At 41.4% G+C, this 14,175-nt stretch overlaps 1 protein-coding gene across 1 annotated transcript in view; it reads right to left on the bottom strand.

Moving 5' to 3' along the window:
* The window catches only part of tmtc2a (transmembrane O-mannosyltransferase targeting cadherins 2a), a 60,066-nt gene that overhangs the window by 3,783 nt on the left and 42,108 nt on the right, over positions 1-14,175 (bottom strand). Inside the window, exons 5-11 of the mRNA XM_069700348.1 lie at positions 13,615-13,700; positions 12,710-12,894; positions 12,441-12,519; positions 10,937-11,058; positions 7,062-7,143; positions 2,230-2,344; positions 396-459 (exon numbers count right to left, since the gene is read on the bottom strand). Of these exons, the coding sequence (XP_069556449.1) occupies positions 396-459; positions 2,230-2,344; positions 7,062-7,143; positions 10,937-11,058; positions 12,441-12,519; positions 12,710-12,894; positions 13,615-13,700 (733 nt within the window). The remainder of the gene's footprint in view (positions 1-395; positions 460-2,229; positions 2,345-7,061; positions 7,144-10,936; positions 11,059-12,440; positions 12,520-12,709; positions 12,895-13,614; positions 13,701-14,175) is intronic.

The following is a 14,175-nucleotide window of genomic DNA, read 5'->3' on the forward strand; positions in this document are numbered from 1 at the left end:
ACTGATGCAGACGAGGCAGAAACAGGATACAATAGCGCCCAACTTCCTCAACCGCATGTGCTGACAGCGAGAGACATGATATCCCAATGAAGCCCGGTCTGTTTTACTATACTGTGATGATCAAGTATTTACTCTGAAGCTGAGTGTGTGACTTCAATATCAGACAACACTGAACTCAGTCCACTTTGGGATTTTTGTGTTTGCCTAAGCACATCGAGGCGCATTTTCCATTTTATATTCCGCAGCATCACAGTTTGCCAGGAACAACAGCACTATACCATAGTGTCAGAATGATGGGTAACAAATAGTATGTTGTAAATTGAATTTACAGCTCAGGCGTGTGTGTGCATTTCCATGATAAGTGCTAACAGGCTAACAACGGTCCAGGTACTTACATCTGGTCTGAGGCTGGCCGCACGCTCATACTGCCTTTCTGCTGCCTCATTTAGATTGGCCTGTCTGAAGAAGGAGGAAGACGAGAGCGTAAAAAATGTGCACATAATAACACAATTTATAATGTTGGACGAATACAAATAGCTGCTGATGATAGTATTCATTGAAATTTCCGAGCAAAATTACTGTAATTATTGTGAGTCATTCATTAAATGTAATAGTAAGCATCTCACATCATTTTCGGGGAAATCATCAAGTTCTTTGCATCATAAGTTTCAACAGACTACTCCCAACAGTTGTTAGGAGTCATGCATGAAGTTCTAGCTTCGCAGGTCAACAATACATTAATTAATCGTATTCACATTTTCCCCTTGTTCTCATTTTTGACCCTGGTCATACATGCATGTACTTTTAATGCTTATAGGTGATGCTAAGTGTATAACTGACACAGTTATCCTCTGGTGGACTGACGGGTGTAAGAGAAGCAGAGAAATGGACTTTTTGAGCTGCTGTTGATGCCAGAAATACCACCAGCCAGTCCTCCCTAATATAATACAGCTGGGTTCATGAAGTCACAACAGTTACTCTGCACCATACAATTTTATTCACGGAGTACATGAACTGAACTTTGCCATGCCAAAGTTAATAAAGTCAAAGAATCATCCCGTCCTGACCTGATAATTCATATTTATAAGGCTGTGATTCAAGGAAAATATGTAAAATACAGGGTTCACTCAAGTTCACAGTTGATATCACAGTCGTCATCTTATAGCACCCTTCCTTGGTCTTTGTTTTGCTTGGTCAAGTCCTAGAGGCATTAAATGATTCAAGATTCAGGAAGTCAGGTTTGAGAGCAAAATCATTGTGTATCAGGGGAGGAGTAAAGTCAATCTTTCCCTTTGTGAAAAAGAAAAATGCACTAAGCTTAATCCTAAACATGTCAAGGAGAAACAGATTTGGCTGTTAAGTCACTTGATGCAACACCAATGCATCGACTTGTAAGAAGGCGTGGAGCATGCACTGGATTGTCAGGTCATTATCATCATCCTGTTTATGGTCAGTCATTCGCTGTTCATGAAGCCAAGATATCTAGCTCATCGTCATTATCAGGAAAGCAGCTTTAGCTTTGACATGTACGTGTCAAATCATTAAACCTTAATCTGTTTGGATTAGTGTCACAACTGAAAATAACCAGCCCGGCCAGAACACGCCAGGACGAGCTGTCATTTGGATTTATTCAAAGGTTTCCAGGAGCGAACCTCGGCCAATCCCAGAGACTTTTAACTTTTTACAAATCCTCTGTGGTGGTGCATCGAGAGGCATGCTAAGAGAGCAGTAATGACTTTTCCAGATATGTAGAGCAAAAAAGAATTAAAGGTACATCATTCCAATATTCCCTTCAATTGCTGGGAGCAGAGGCCATTCGCAGTCCCTTTTGACACGTTCTAAGATTTATAAGATGTCTGTGCACGTGCTTGCCAAACTTGGAGGGAAAATTCTCCAATGGCTTCTTTACAAGCCCTGGACTGAAACCTCAATGTGATGGACTGAAACTGTACTGCTGTTTATATATGTAATACATAACAGCTTTTATAGCAGCTTTTCCACTCAGAGGACATTTACTGTTTTGTAACGTTGGTATGATTTATATTTCAAAGATGGTTATTAAATGGCAGTGGCACAGAAGCAAACCCACAGATGTTGAAGCAGCACAGCGGCAAACTAAGCAAAAACAGGATCTCCAAAACATCAACATTTCTTGAACACTTTCATAAAGTTTTCTGTTGGGGGAGTCCCTTGTACGCGGTGTTGTTGTATGTCAGCAGTTTATCCAACCTGAGCATGTGAGCAGCACTGAAGACCACATCAAACTCAGAGTTGTCCAGCTCTGCAGCTCTCTCTGCCATCTCCGCAGCCTCGCCAAGACGAGACTGCTCCAACAGAAACTGACCTGAAGAGAAAGGAAGACAGATGAAGTTATTTCCACATGGCAATGCTGGTTTTTCAACTTTGGTCCAGACCGAAACATCTCAACAACTACTGGATGGATAAAGATGAAATTGTATACAGATATTGATGGCCCGCGAAGTATGGCTCCGAATGACTTTTGTGATTCCGTGACTTTTTCTTCGAAAGGCCAGCAATAAATTAATATTTCGTTTTTTGGATCTCACTAATTATTGGTTGGATTGGAGTTTTTATGATACAGTGCATCCGGAAAGTATTCACAGCGCTTCACTTTTTACACATTTTGTTATGTTACAGCCTTATTCCAAAATGGATTAAATTCATTTTTTCCCTCAAAATTCTACACGCAATATCCCATAATGACAAAGTGAAAATAGTTTGTTTAAATTTTTTGCAAATCTATTAAAAATAAAGAACGAAAATATACCACGTACAAAAGTATTCACAGCCTTTGCTCAATACTTTTGTTGAAGCACCTTTGGCAGAAATTACAGACTCAAGTCTTTTTGAGTATGATGCTACAAGTTTGGCACCTATTCTTGGGCAGTTTCTCCTGTTCTTCTTTGCAGGACCTCTCAAGCTCCATCAGGTTGGATGGGGAGTGTCGGTGCACAGCCATTTTCAGATCTCTCCAGAAATGTTCAATCGGGTTCAAGTCTGGGCTCTGGCTGGGCCACTCAAAAACATTCACAGAGTTGTCCCGAAGCCACTCCTTTGTTATCTTGGCTGTGTGCTTAGGGTCGTTGTCCTGTTGGAAGATAAACCTTTGCCCTAGTCTGAGGTCCAGAGCGCTCTGGAGCAGGTTTTCATCAAGGTCTCTGTACATTGCTGCATTCATCTTTCCCTCCATCCTGACTAGTCTCCCAGTTCCTGCCACTGAAAAACATCCCCACAGCATGATGCCGCCACCACCATGCTTCACCGTAGAGATGATATTGGCCAGGTGATGAGCCGTGCCTGGTTTCCTCCAGACATGACGCTTGGCATTCAGGCAAAAGAGTTCAATCTTTGTTTCATCAGACCAGAGAATTTTGTTTCTTATGATCTGAGAGTCCTTCAGGTGCCTTTTGGTAAACTCCAGGTGGGCTGTCATGTGCCTTTTACTGAGGAGTGTCTTCCGTCTGGCTACTCTACCATACAGGCCTGCTTGGTGGAGTGCTGCAGAGATGGTTGTCCTTCTGGAAGGTTCTCCTCTCTTCACAGAGCAACGTTGGAGCTCTGTCAGAGTGACCATCGGGTTCTTGGTCACCTCCCTGACTAAGGCCCTTCTCCCCCGATCGCTCAGTTTGGCCGGGCGGCCGACTCCAGGAAGAGTCCTGGTTGTTCCAAACTTCTTCCGTTTACGGATGATGGAGGCCACTGTGCTCATTGGGACCTTCAATGCTGCAGAAATTTTTCTGTACCCTTCCCCAGATCTGTGCCTCGATACAATCCTGTCTCTGAGGTCTACAGACAATTCCTTGGACTTCATGGCTTGGTTTGTGCTCTGATATGCACTGTCAACTGTGGGACCTTATATAGACGGTGTGTGTCTTTCCAAATCATGTCCAATCAACTGAATTTACCACAGGTGGACTCCAATCAAGTTGTAGAAACATCTCAAGGATGATCCGTGGAAACAGGATGCACCTGAGCTCAATTTTGAGTGTAATGGCAAAGGCTGTGAATACTTATGTACATGTGATTTTTATTTTTATTTTTTATTTTTAATAGATTTGCAAAAATTTCAAAAAAATGTATTTCACATTGTCTACCAATGGGGTATTGTGTGTAGAATTTAGAGGGAAAAAATGAATTTAATCCATTTTGGAATAAGGCTGTAACATAACGAAATGTGTAAAAAGTGAAGCGCTGTGAATACTTTCCGGATGCACTGTATATAGATGATAAATCCTTATGACTTTGGCGATCCCTCTTTCCCCCTTGGGCCACTATCAGGCTCACATTTGTGTTCTTTTGTGAATACCTTGATAACTATTTGATGGATTGCCATGAAATTTGGTACACATGTTTATATCCTCCTAATGATGAATTGTAAAAATATGGTCCTACCTTGGTTATGGTTTAGCACTATCATGAGGTCAGAATTTTAATTTTCACAATACTTTGGTTAATGTTCAAATACTATGAAAAATAATGCCATATATACCATATACGATCAGCCTCAGATATACTTTATGTTTGGAGCTAATTAGCATATGATGAAGATTTTGAACTTTATACCTGCTATAAATTAACATTTTAGCATTGACACTGTAAGCATGCTGGCATCCTTTAGCTCAAAAAATACCTGTGACTAATTATATTGTCCTGTAGCTGCTAGCATAGCTGCAAACTGTTGCTTCCTTACAATTTAGTTTTTTATTCCTTTTGTTGAAAGAATTAGCAAATTGTTAATTAGCTAATGTTATCATGCTAATACACTAAACAACACTAATGAGCATGTTGAACATTAGGCTACGCCTGCTTAAAAAAAAAATCATCATTTTAGCATTGACATGCCGCAGAATCTTGTCTTGAAGACTTGTTTCCTTGCAAATAGTTTTCCTTTCCTTTCTTTTTTTTTTGTTTTTCTTCAGAATATTTTTTTACAAGTTTATTATTTGGTATCATGCTGTGGAAAACTGATGGAACTGGGATGAGGGTACAAAAAAAGGATAGGAAAGCTTAAAGGGAAGCAATGACAGGCGAAGATGGAGATCGGTGGGGAAAGAAAGGAAGCTGAATGGAGGCTGTGAAATAGATGAGCGCCACAGGAGAAGGAGGCATAGAGAGCGATAGGGAGAGAAGTGAGACAGTGAAAAAGTGAAGGATTGCTATTCTGCTCAGTAGCATCCGAGAACACAGATGAGATGGAGGTATTTCATGCGTTTCCTTGTGGGAGTCTGGCCACCTGGTGCAGCACCCACAAGCGCCTGCTTCAGTGGCTATAAATTAACAGCCAAGCCTGGCCACAGATGTTACTGCATGCAGGAAAGAGAATGTGGGGAGGCTCCATTCAATGTATGCGTGTTTGCTTTCTTGTACCAAGCTGACTGCATTTGCCTGAGAGAGGCTTCCAAAAACAAACTTGACACCAAAGCAGACGGGGCATGTGAGCGTCTGTTTGCATTCAAATGTGTCACTGTGAACAATGGCAGGAAAGGGGACCTCGTCTTAGCTTTCACCTGCTGCGTCCTCCCCTTCACGCGTTCTCCCACACGCGTGTCTTTGTGTGAGCATCAGCTGTGTTATAATGTGGACAGATATCATCACTCCCTACACACTCACACCTGGAGCTCATCCAGTGACCCCAGGACAGCTAAAGCAGCCAGATTTGAGATAAGGGAAGGGAGCAGCCCAAATAAACATCACCTATAGCAAGAAGCTACATGATAACATTGAAAAAAGAAAACAGAGAAAGGAGTGTAAGGATTTCAGAAGGGGAAACGGCTCGGTCCAAAGACAGCAAAAGACCCCTCGCCACTGACCAAACTAAACTCAAAACCCAAGATATGAGTGCAGAGAAAGCACCAGGAGGAATGGATGGAGATAAGGAAGAGGAGAACGGGACAATGCACAACGGCGCTTTCAGCGCGACAGGACAGATTTCATTTCTTATGAATATCCTTGCGATAGGAATGCGTAGCAGCAATGAGCCTGTTCCTCCAAGCTGATATGAAATGCTGCATTAACAGCGGTACAGGAGGAACATGGTATTACTCTCTCTTATGAATAGTAAACAGTGTATTCTGAGCCTGTCTCCTCACTTACATAAACACAGCATACATGTCTGTTTGTATGGGTGTTTGCACCATCTGCAAAACCTCAAACAGCTCCAACACAGCCGACATTGACATAAAGGGTCAACTAAACTGTGCATCATCACTTTTACACGTTGGAATTTTACATTTCCAGATAATTACATCCCTGCTTTGACTCTTCCCAAAATTCTTATCAAGTTACATGTAAAATTAACTTGGACGCACGGCGGTTTATTACGTTAATTGTGAGGGGACTTACTTTACTTACCCAAAAATTACCCTGTAACAGCTCTACAATTGTAAAGTCAACCTGAACAACACTTGCCCCATGGATAAGGGACACTCGTGAGAGTTTTGAAATACAATACTTCTCTCTGTCCCATCACAAGGTCAGGAGGCATTTAAGAAAGTCCAGTAAAAATATAAATTTTTATTTCTGCCTAATCAGACTTCTAAATTTGAGAATGAAAAACAGTGCAATCATAATGAGTCAGGAGACTCTGGGACTGTTGAACTTATTCTAAAACATCTCAACTGCTTCTCGACCAGATTAGACACAAAAATAAATTAAGCACATCAACTTTAATCATAATAGTACCAGACGGCCTCTGCAACCTTGTGAAAATGATAGATACAGTCCAGGGGCCGCCAGGGAGGGAGGGGTTAATGACTGTGTTGGAGGGTTACACTACAAAGTTTGGGTCTTGGATTAATGAATTTTGACTAAGTATATAAATATGAGTACAGCTGACTGCAGAAAAGCCTGACCATTACAATGAAGCTGCACAGCTTGAAGTGAAAGCATTTCACACTAGATTTTTACAGCTGTCAACTACTGAGAGACATTTTTGAAGAGAGAGGCAGTCATGGTTCTATAATTGGAAATTCAGTTTTCAAACAGGCTTTGTTGAAAAGAGTTCAGTGTCTATAAATACATATTTTTATATCTTTTCTTACCGTAGTGCATGTAGCAGTTTCCTTTTGTTGGGTCGAGTTGAATTGCTTTCAGATAGTATCTTTCTGCTTCTGTCTTCTGCCCCTAAAAAGAAAACAAAATGTAAATCAGTGACTACACCTGATATTTAAGTTGATTTTTTTTTTTTGTATTATCTAAGAGGTTTTTGTCTTACGGCAGTTTTTGACATCATAACAAGTCGTTTCTTGATCACTCCGCATATATGACATAAATATCCTGAACCTGAAAGAATGTACGCTGGTTTCCATGCGCCTGATACAACTCTGGAACAAGGTGCTGCCACACATACAGTACAAGCAGGAGGGTAAAGCCTCCCATTACTAAAAAGGTTCTAACAGTATGTTTAGTCTTTCTTAGGTAGAGGTGCACTACACGCTGCTGAGATGTTATCCATTCATGGGCCAAAAGGAATGCAGAAATTTCTTCCCACTTATTGATTGGTTTTAAACTGAAAAAAAAAACCCTGCAAAACTCAACATACAATATTATGGAAAGAAAGATATGTGATTATAAAAAAATAAAAAAAATAAAAAATCTATCTCAAATATTTAGTGGCATGTATGAAGTGTAAAATCTGTATACAATATACTGTAAATAAAATGTGTCATGTGTGACATATGCGTGGACAATAACTACATGGATCCCTTTTATCTCACGGTATCTGTTCCGAATTGTTGTAGCTCACTGACATGCATCAGTTGAGACATGGAAACCCGGCTGCTCCGAATCAGCAGGAAACGGATGCTAATAAATAACACAGTACCCCACCTCTCATGCCTAACCTTTAAAGAAAAACCCCTAAGGTGTTTGTGTGTGCGTGCGTGTGTGCGCGTGTGTGTGCGTTTGGACCTGCAACCAAACTGAGAGCGATATTGCTTCTGTGAGCACGAGGCTCCATTTCTCTACCTCTTTTGTTTCATGCTTCAGCACTGATTGCCTCCATATTGCCAATGGACGTGCCATGCAATAAGAAATGAGAGTGCTGGGCATATTAGGTTTGCCTCATTAGCTTTTTCCCATGCCTGCAATGCCTTATTTCACATTTTCTTTGGCTCCTTCTTCTTTACATTCAATTAAACCTGTTCCCCAATCATCCATCAGAACTCAAAGTACAGTGGTTCGTTCCAGTTAGGTTGGAGTAAGTTATCATTAAGAGGATTAATAATAAAAAAAAAGGTCTCAGGTCAGTTATAAAAAATTTAAAAAAAAAGATTTAGAAGGCTATTATGTGATATGTTGCTGGCTTATCTGCCCTTCTACATAAAAATATATTGAGTCCTTCTCATGATTGAGTGGTCTTCCAAAGTGAGAGACGATAATTAGCACTGAGCTTACTGTGGACTGACCACAGCTTTCCATATTGCACACTAGGCCACTCTAGCCACGTATTACTAGACCCAAATTCTCTGCGTGAATAGGCAGACTCTGGCCACACTCCACTGGAGATTGTTTCCAGTCGTTGCATCCAACAGAACGTACACCTCGTGTTAAATTTGAAACTATTGGCGCTGCTGTTAACCAATCTGCATTGACCACTGTTAGAAAAATTACTCAGAGGCTGGATTCAAAATCAAACATATCGGACATTTATTCTTGCAAGAAGGAGCAAATACATGTGCACTCAAAGAGAGGTGTCCGGCGTTGCTCAACATCACTCCTCCGTAGGGCAGCTTTTATACAGTCTCACAAACAGTTGACAGTCACTCCCACGTCCTCTCGTATTTCTGGTTAGCTCGTACTGAGTTCGGTTGTAGGTCACAAGATAAAGACACAGAGACGTCGTAAATGAGACAATAGAAACATCCTTGAGCAACAGATAGATAAGTACATGTTATTTTTTCCCATCAACCACCAAAAGAAGTATGCTGTAAACTGAAACTCACCAAGCTGTAAAAAATAAAGACCCTATGAGCAGAGTGCAACACCATGTCAGTAAATGATCATTGCAGACTTCGCAGTTCCTCAATATTTGCTGGCATTGTCGCAACTGTTCATACGGCTTCATCTAGCTAACCTACCACCGCCATTGTTGGAACGACATTTCAAAATAAACCCTTGACTTCAAAGTTGTCGCACTTAGCCACACCAACTGCTATCTGAATAGTTCCTTTTATCTGGCTGAGCAAACCTTCATGCAAACAGGGTTTCCAGACTATTTTCACAGCAACGACTGAAGCCGTGAGCAACAGGCGGGCTGAGTCAGGCTAACGCCACTCTGACTCCAGCAAGTGATCTCTGAAAGGCAGCAGAGCTCTAACTTTCCATCCGACACTTTGACCTTGGGAAGAATAAGGCAAATTAGTGGCTTTGGAGTTGCACTTGTTATTTTCTGAAGTATGTGGATAAAACTATCAGGTTCCAGCGTTATTATTGTGTGGATATTTTTTAATTTTTTTGAATTAAAAGGTCACTTTGAAAGTTGCACTCATCAAAATACCCAACAGCACCACAGCACATGTTGGGCTGAACTACAGTATAAGACTTCAAATTGACCTTCCCTTGTCTGTATTGTCGATTGACTCTGGCAGGACGGCCAAAATGTAGCCAATGGAGTGATTCAATAAGGAAGCCGGGTAATTGCATTATAAGCTTGTCCACTGGCCCCATTGTCCGGGGCCCATCCAATCTCCTGTTTCTTAAGCCCTGTAGTAGTGGAGGTGGCCTCTCTGCGAGTCAGGGCCCTGCATGGATCTGGAGCCCTGAGCCTTAGGGAGCCAAGCAGATATCCACCCACACTGGGTGACTCTAATCTGAACCAAAGTGTGTGTGCTTTGTACTGAATATCTTCAAATCTTTCTACCAAGAGGGGAACTGGTCAGAACGAAATGTTTAAAGCCCTTAAGGTTTACAGCTGTACGAGTGTGTATCAGTCAGTGCACGTGCTGTCACTGCAGGTTGGCTGTGTCTTTGCTCAGCACCTGAGGCGGTGGAAGGGAAGAGGTCAAACATCTTCAGGGAGGTCACAAAGGGCGCAAAGTTCAACTCCCAAATCTAAACTGGACTCAGCTGTGAACACATCTGTTGTCATATACATGTGTTTTTGTTTTTATGGAGGAGGTAGTGGCAGCACAGGAAGCGGGAACTTTTCTGCTGGAAAAACACATCAGAAGTGCAACATAACATTTGGAAAAGTTGGGAAGTTTGACGATGTCTTCTAAAACTCATGTGTATACAGATACACACAGCGTGGGACAGAGAAAAAAAAACCACAGATGATCTGGAATTCATCCAATCACAGAGGGATGGCTTTCATCTACAGCAGACAAACTCCCCATGTCTCTGACCTCCAGACATCAGACATGTATTAATGCAGCTCCTTCACAGCAGTTTGTTACGGTATTTGGCATCAGTCCTGGATCAATGTCAACCCAAGGTCACCCAAAACGACTATTCTCCGAAACGTTTCCGTCTTAATTTCCTCTTTCACACTGTGTTATCTCTTTTCCACATGACTAGTAGAGCTAGAGGTCAAACACAATATTCATGAGTGCATCAGAATTCATCTTCGGCTCCTGATCCGGGGAGAGGAGTTTGATTAGCAAACACCTTTCCAAGTCAGTCACTCACACCTAATGACAATTATCACAGTTCTTCAGGCTTTGCTGAGGAATCAATAGGATGTCCCATAAGCCACTCGATATGCATTATTCATCACTCCACTTCAAGTCCCATTTAACTACACTCTGGCACACAGTTAACCACTGCAATCACTACTCAGATAATGTTTTATCTCCTGGTTCTTCCTTTGTGTGTGTGTGTGTGTGTGTGTGTGTGTGTGTGTGTGTGTGTGTGTGTGTGTGTGTGTGTGTGTGTGTGTGTGTGTGTGTGTGTGTGTGTGTCACTGAAAGGGACGTACGATCATGGACAGGAGTTTGCCGTAGGTGAGGTGGGCAGGGATGTGGTCTGGCTTGGCCCTCAGGGACTCTCTGTACCAGTGGCCCGCTTCCTCCAGCCTGTTCAGCCTCATGTACGCCTCTCCTGAAACAGATCACAGAGTAGGAATCCGGATAAGTTATTTTCAAGGATAATAATAATAATTTAAACATTTTATTAAAAATGAGAACAATGTTTCATGAACACCACTCAATCGTGTATTTTTTGTTTTCCAATAATTAATTTATCAATAAATGCAAAGATTAACAGCTTAAAATATATATTTCCATTTTAACACATTAAAATACTTGCTCACGAGAATCTAATGTGTCATTTATTGTTTTGTAAACAAAACAAAACCAAAAAACACCCAGTGGATTCATTGTAATTTTTTATTTAAAAAGGATTTACTGACAAATTTTGTTGTGGGGCCACAAAGTCAATGGCCCTCATGGTTAAAAGGCTGGAGCAGATCTCAGCAGTGTTAGCCTCTTGGCCTTCTGAAGCCATGGAACACATGCTAAACCACCTAAATAAGCCATGTTCACAAATACTCTCAGCTTCCCAGTCACCCCGGTGTTTATATCCTTATACACCTGCTCGCAGGTCCAGTTAACTCAGTTAAGTTTACTGGCATATACATATTTTTTTTATATGAATCTCCCTGCCAAAGCGCATCGATAAAAATGTGACTCAACTCTGCTTTTTATCCACATGGTCAGCATTACAGACATGCTGAATAAAGTGACCACCACGTAGATCAATCTAAAAACACAGTTCTCTCTGAAAGAACAATTGTTTTTAATACTGAGAGATTTTGTTGGATCTGATCTGAGGACATGCTGTTGCCCCCCTACCCCCGGGGTAAGACGATACGCTGATGACATCAGTTGAAACAAAGTATCCCACAGACATCACACCAATACAAACACTGACCCTTCTCCAATTCCTCCCTCCACCTGACTAAACACACTTCCCATTTTAATTCAGCCTGTCCAAGGCACTCATGCAGACATCTCACTGCAATCTCAACTATGTCATCAGGATGAGCTTCCAATAACTTAATTAGTCTTCCAATAACAAAGGAGTGGAAGTGATTTATTACACGGATTAGTGTCAATCCTGTCCAAGAGGACACAGAGTCTATGCACATACAGTGGTGGAATCCAACAGGTGGTTTGTGTCCTCTGAGGGTTTTCTTTGGCGATGAGTTCATGTTGATTTGTTGAACTCAATTCAAAGCTCAGATAAAATGGAAGACCAACATTATAAATGGAAACAAACATGTAAGATTTATCAGCGAAGCTCAAGCCAAACCTGTCCCAGGAATACATTGTTTTTGTTCACATCATACAACAATTATGGCATTGTTCTTTATGCAAATGTATTCATATGCATCAAATGGTTATGTTAATTAACCAAATGCTAATGGATATCACCAATGTAGTGAATTATTAATGGTACCATTTCAGTCAACAGTCACTCACCCATCATGTTGAAAAGACTGTGCGGTGCAAACTGTCTGGGCATTTTCTGCACTGCTTCCTTATAAATAGTCAGGGCCTCCTGCAGTAGAAGAAAAACACGTTTATTTAGCAAGTCCAGCTCTTGGCCCAGTCCTTGTGAAAAGCAATGCGAAAAGTATTTTGGTCCTAGTCTCGTTAAAAAATGGGGCACACAGCTCATGTCAAACCAAACATTCTTCAGCTCTTAAAATATCTCCTTTGTTTTTTCCCCACAAACTAGACCCACTAACCTCCTGGTGGCCCTGTTCGTGGAGCAGTTTTCCCAGGTTGTACAGGCAGCTGGTGACCGAGCTCTTGTGGGCGTGGGGATCCTTCAGGTTCTCATCGGGAATGTCGGCACAAGTGAGGAAAGTGCGTTTGGCCTCTTCCAGGTTGCCCTGGTTCATCAGGATTATTCCTGTGTTCAAATAGGCCGCTGTGAGTCAGAGCGGAGAGAAAGGGGGTCACAATCGAGAATCCAAATGTAAAAGAAATCTGAAAAATAACAAAACTAAAGCCTGCTGTCACTCACACATTCACCGACAGGTCTCCTAATACATACTGAATTTGTTAAAGTGTGTTTACGACCGGTTGAAAAATACAAAAATGCTGAATGTGCTTTTATATAAGCATACACACAAGTAATAAACACCGTCCAAAAAAAATACAAATTGAGTTTATATAAAGTGGAGAAGATGTGGATGCAATAATACAGCCAAAAAAAGGCCAGCAGAGACGTCAAAGGCAGATAAAATTACCATGAGAAAAGTAAGTAAGACACATAATAAACGAACCCAAAAAGAGATAACGGTACCAAAGAATTAAAGTCAACTTATCAAGCTAAAAAAGCAATGAGGAAATGTGTCCTTTCTCATAAAATTGTCCTTGGTGCAGTCAAAGACTGACCCTCATCTCACATGCGAGCACTCGAGTGTGAGATTGAATCTCATCATCATTTCGCCGCCAAGCTGAAAATGGCCCTCCACATGACCATGTAGCAAAAGAACATCCAATTCAGCATTAACATTGGAGCATGATGGCAATTACTCTAGCAATATCTAGTAACGTAATCATCAAATCGAAGAGCAGTTTTCCCCTGATCCTGACCACTCATCATGTATCAGCTACAAAATCAGATTGTCTTAGGTTTACTTACACGCCAGTGTTGGCCGACTCCCAATGGCCAGTTTGTAATAATGCAGCGCTTCGGAAAAACGTTCGTTCTCCTGCAGCAGCAAACCCCTGGTGCAAGAGACATTTGATAACACCGAAAATTGTATTACAGTTTATATTAACTCATCAAAGGTAAAGTAAGCGTTGACCAAAATTACAAATCATCAAAGTCGTGAGTGATGGAGGAAAGCGAAGAAATAAAAACACAGCAAAAACGGGGGCAGTTTTTGTATTCCTGGCCCAATATACCAATGCATAACCGCAATATATCCAAACATCCATCATGTTCAAATAGCACCTCTGTTTTAAAGAATGCAAAAACACTATTCGGTTTTCCTGGCTCTCTTTGTTGCTTTGCCAGCTTCCTGACACCCGTAACTTGAGAGGGAACACAGAAGTGGGGAGACAAACATGTCAGCATGCGAGTCAGAGACCTGGGTCTGCTATGAGGTTTTGGCACCTTTGACACTTTGCTTTGCAGGATTGGAAGAGGCTTTGTGTTCCCCCACGGGCCCCGCAAACCATGACTAATCAAATCAGTGCC

This window comes from Brachyistius frenatus, unplaced genomic scaffold (assembly GCF_029030835.1).
Source record: "Brachyistius frenatus isolate BFR_SWC_R1_liver_20210118 unplaced genomic scaffold, ASM2903083v1 Contig_33, whole genome shotgun sequence".
NCBI lineage: Eukaryota > Metazoa > Chordata > Actinopteri > Embiotocidae > Brachyistius > Brachyistius frenatus.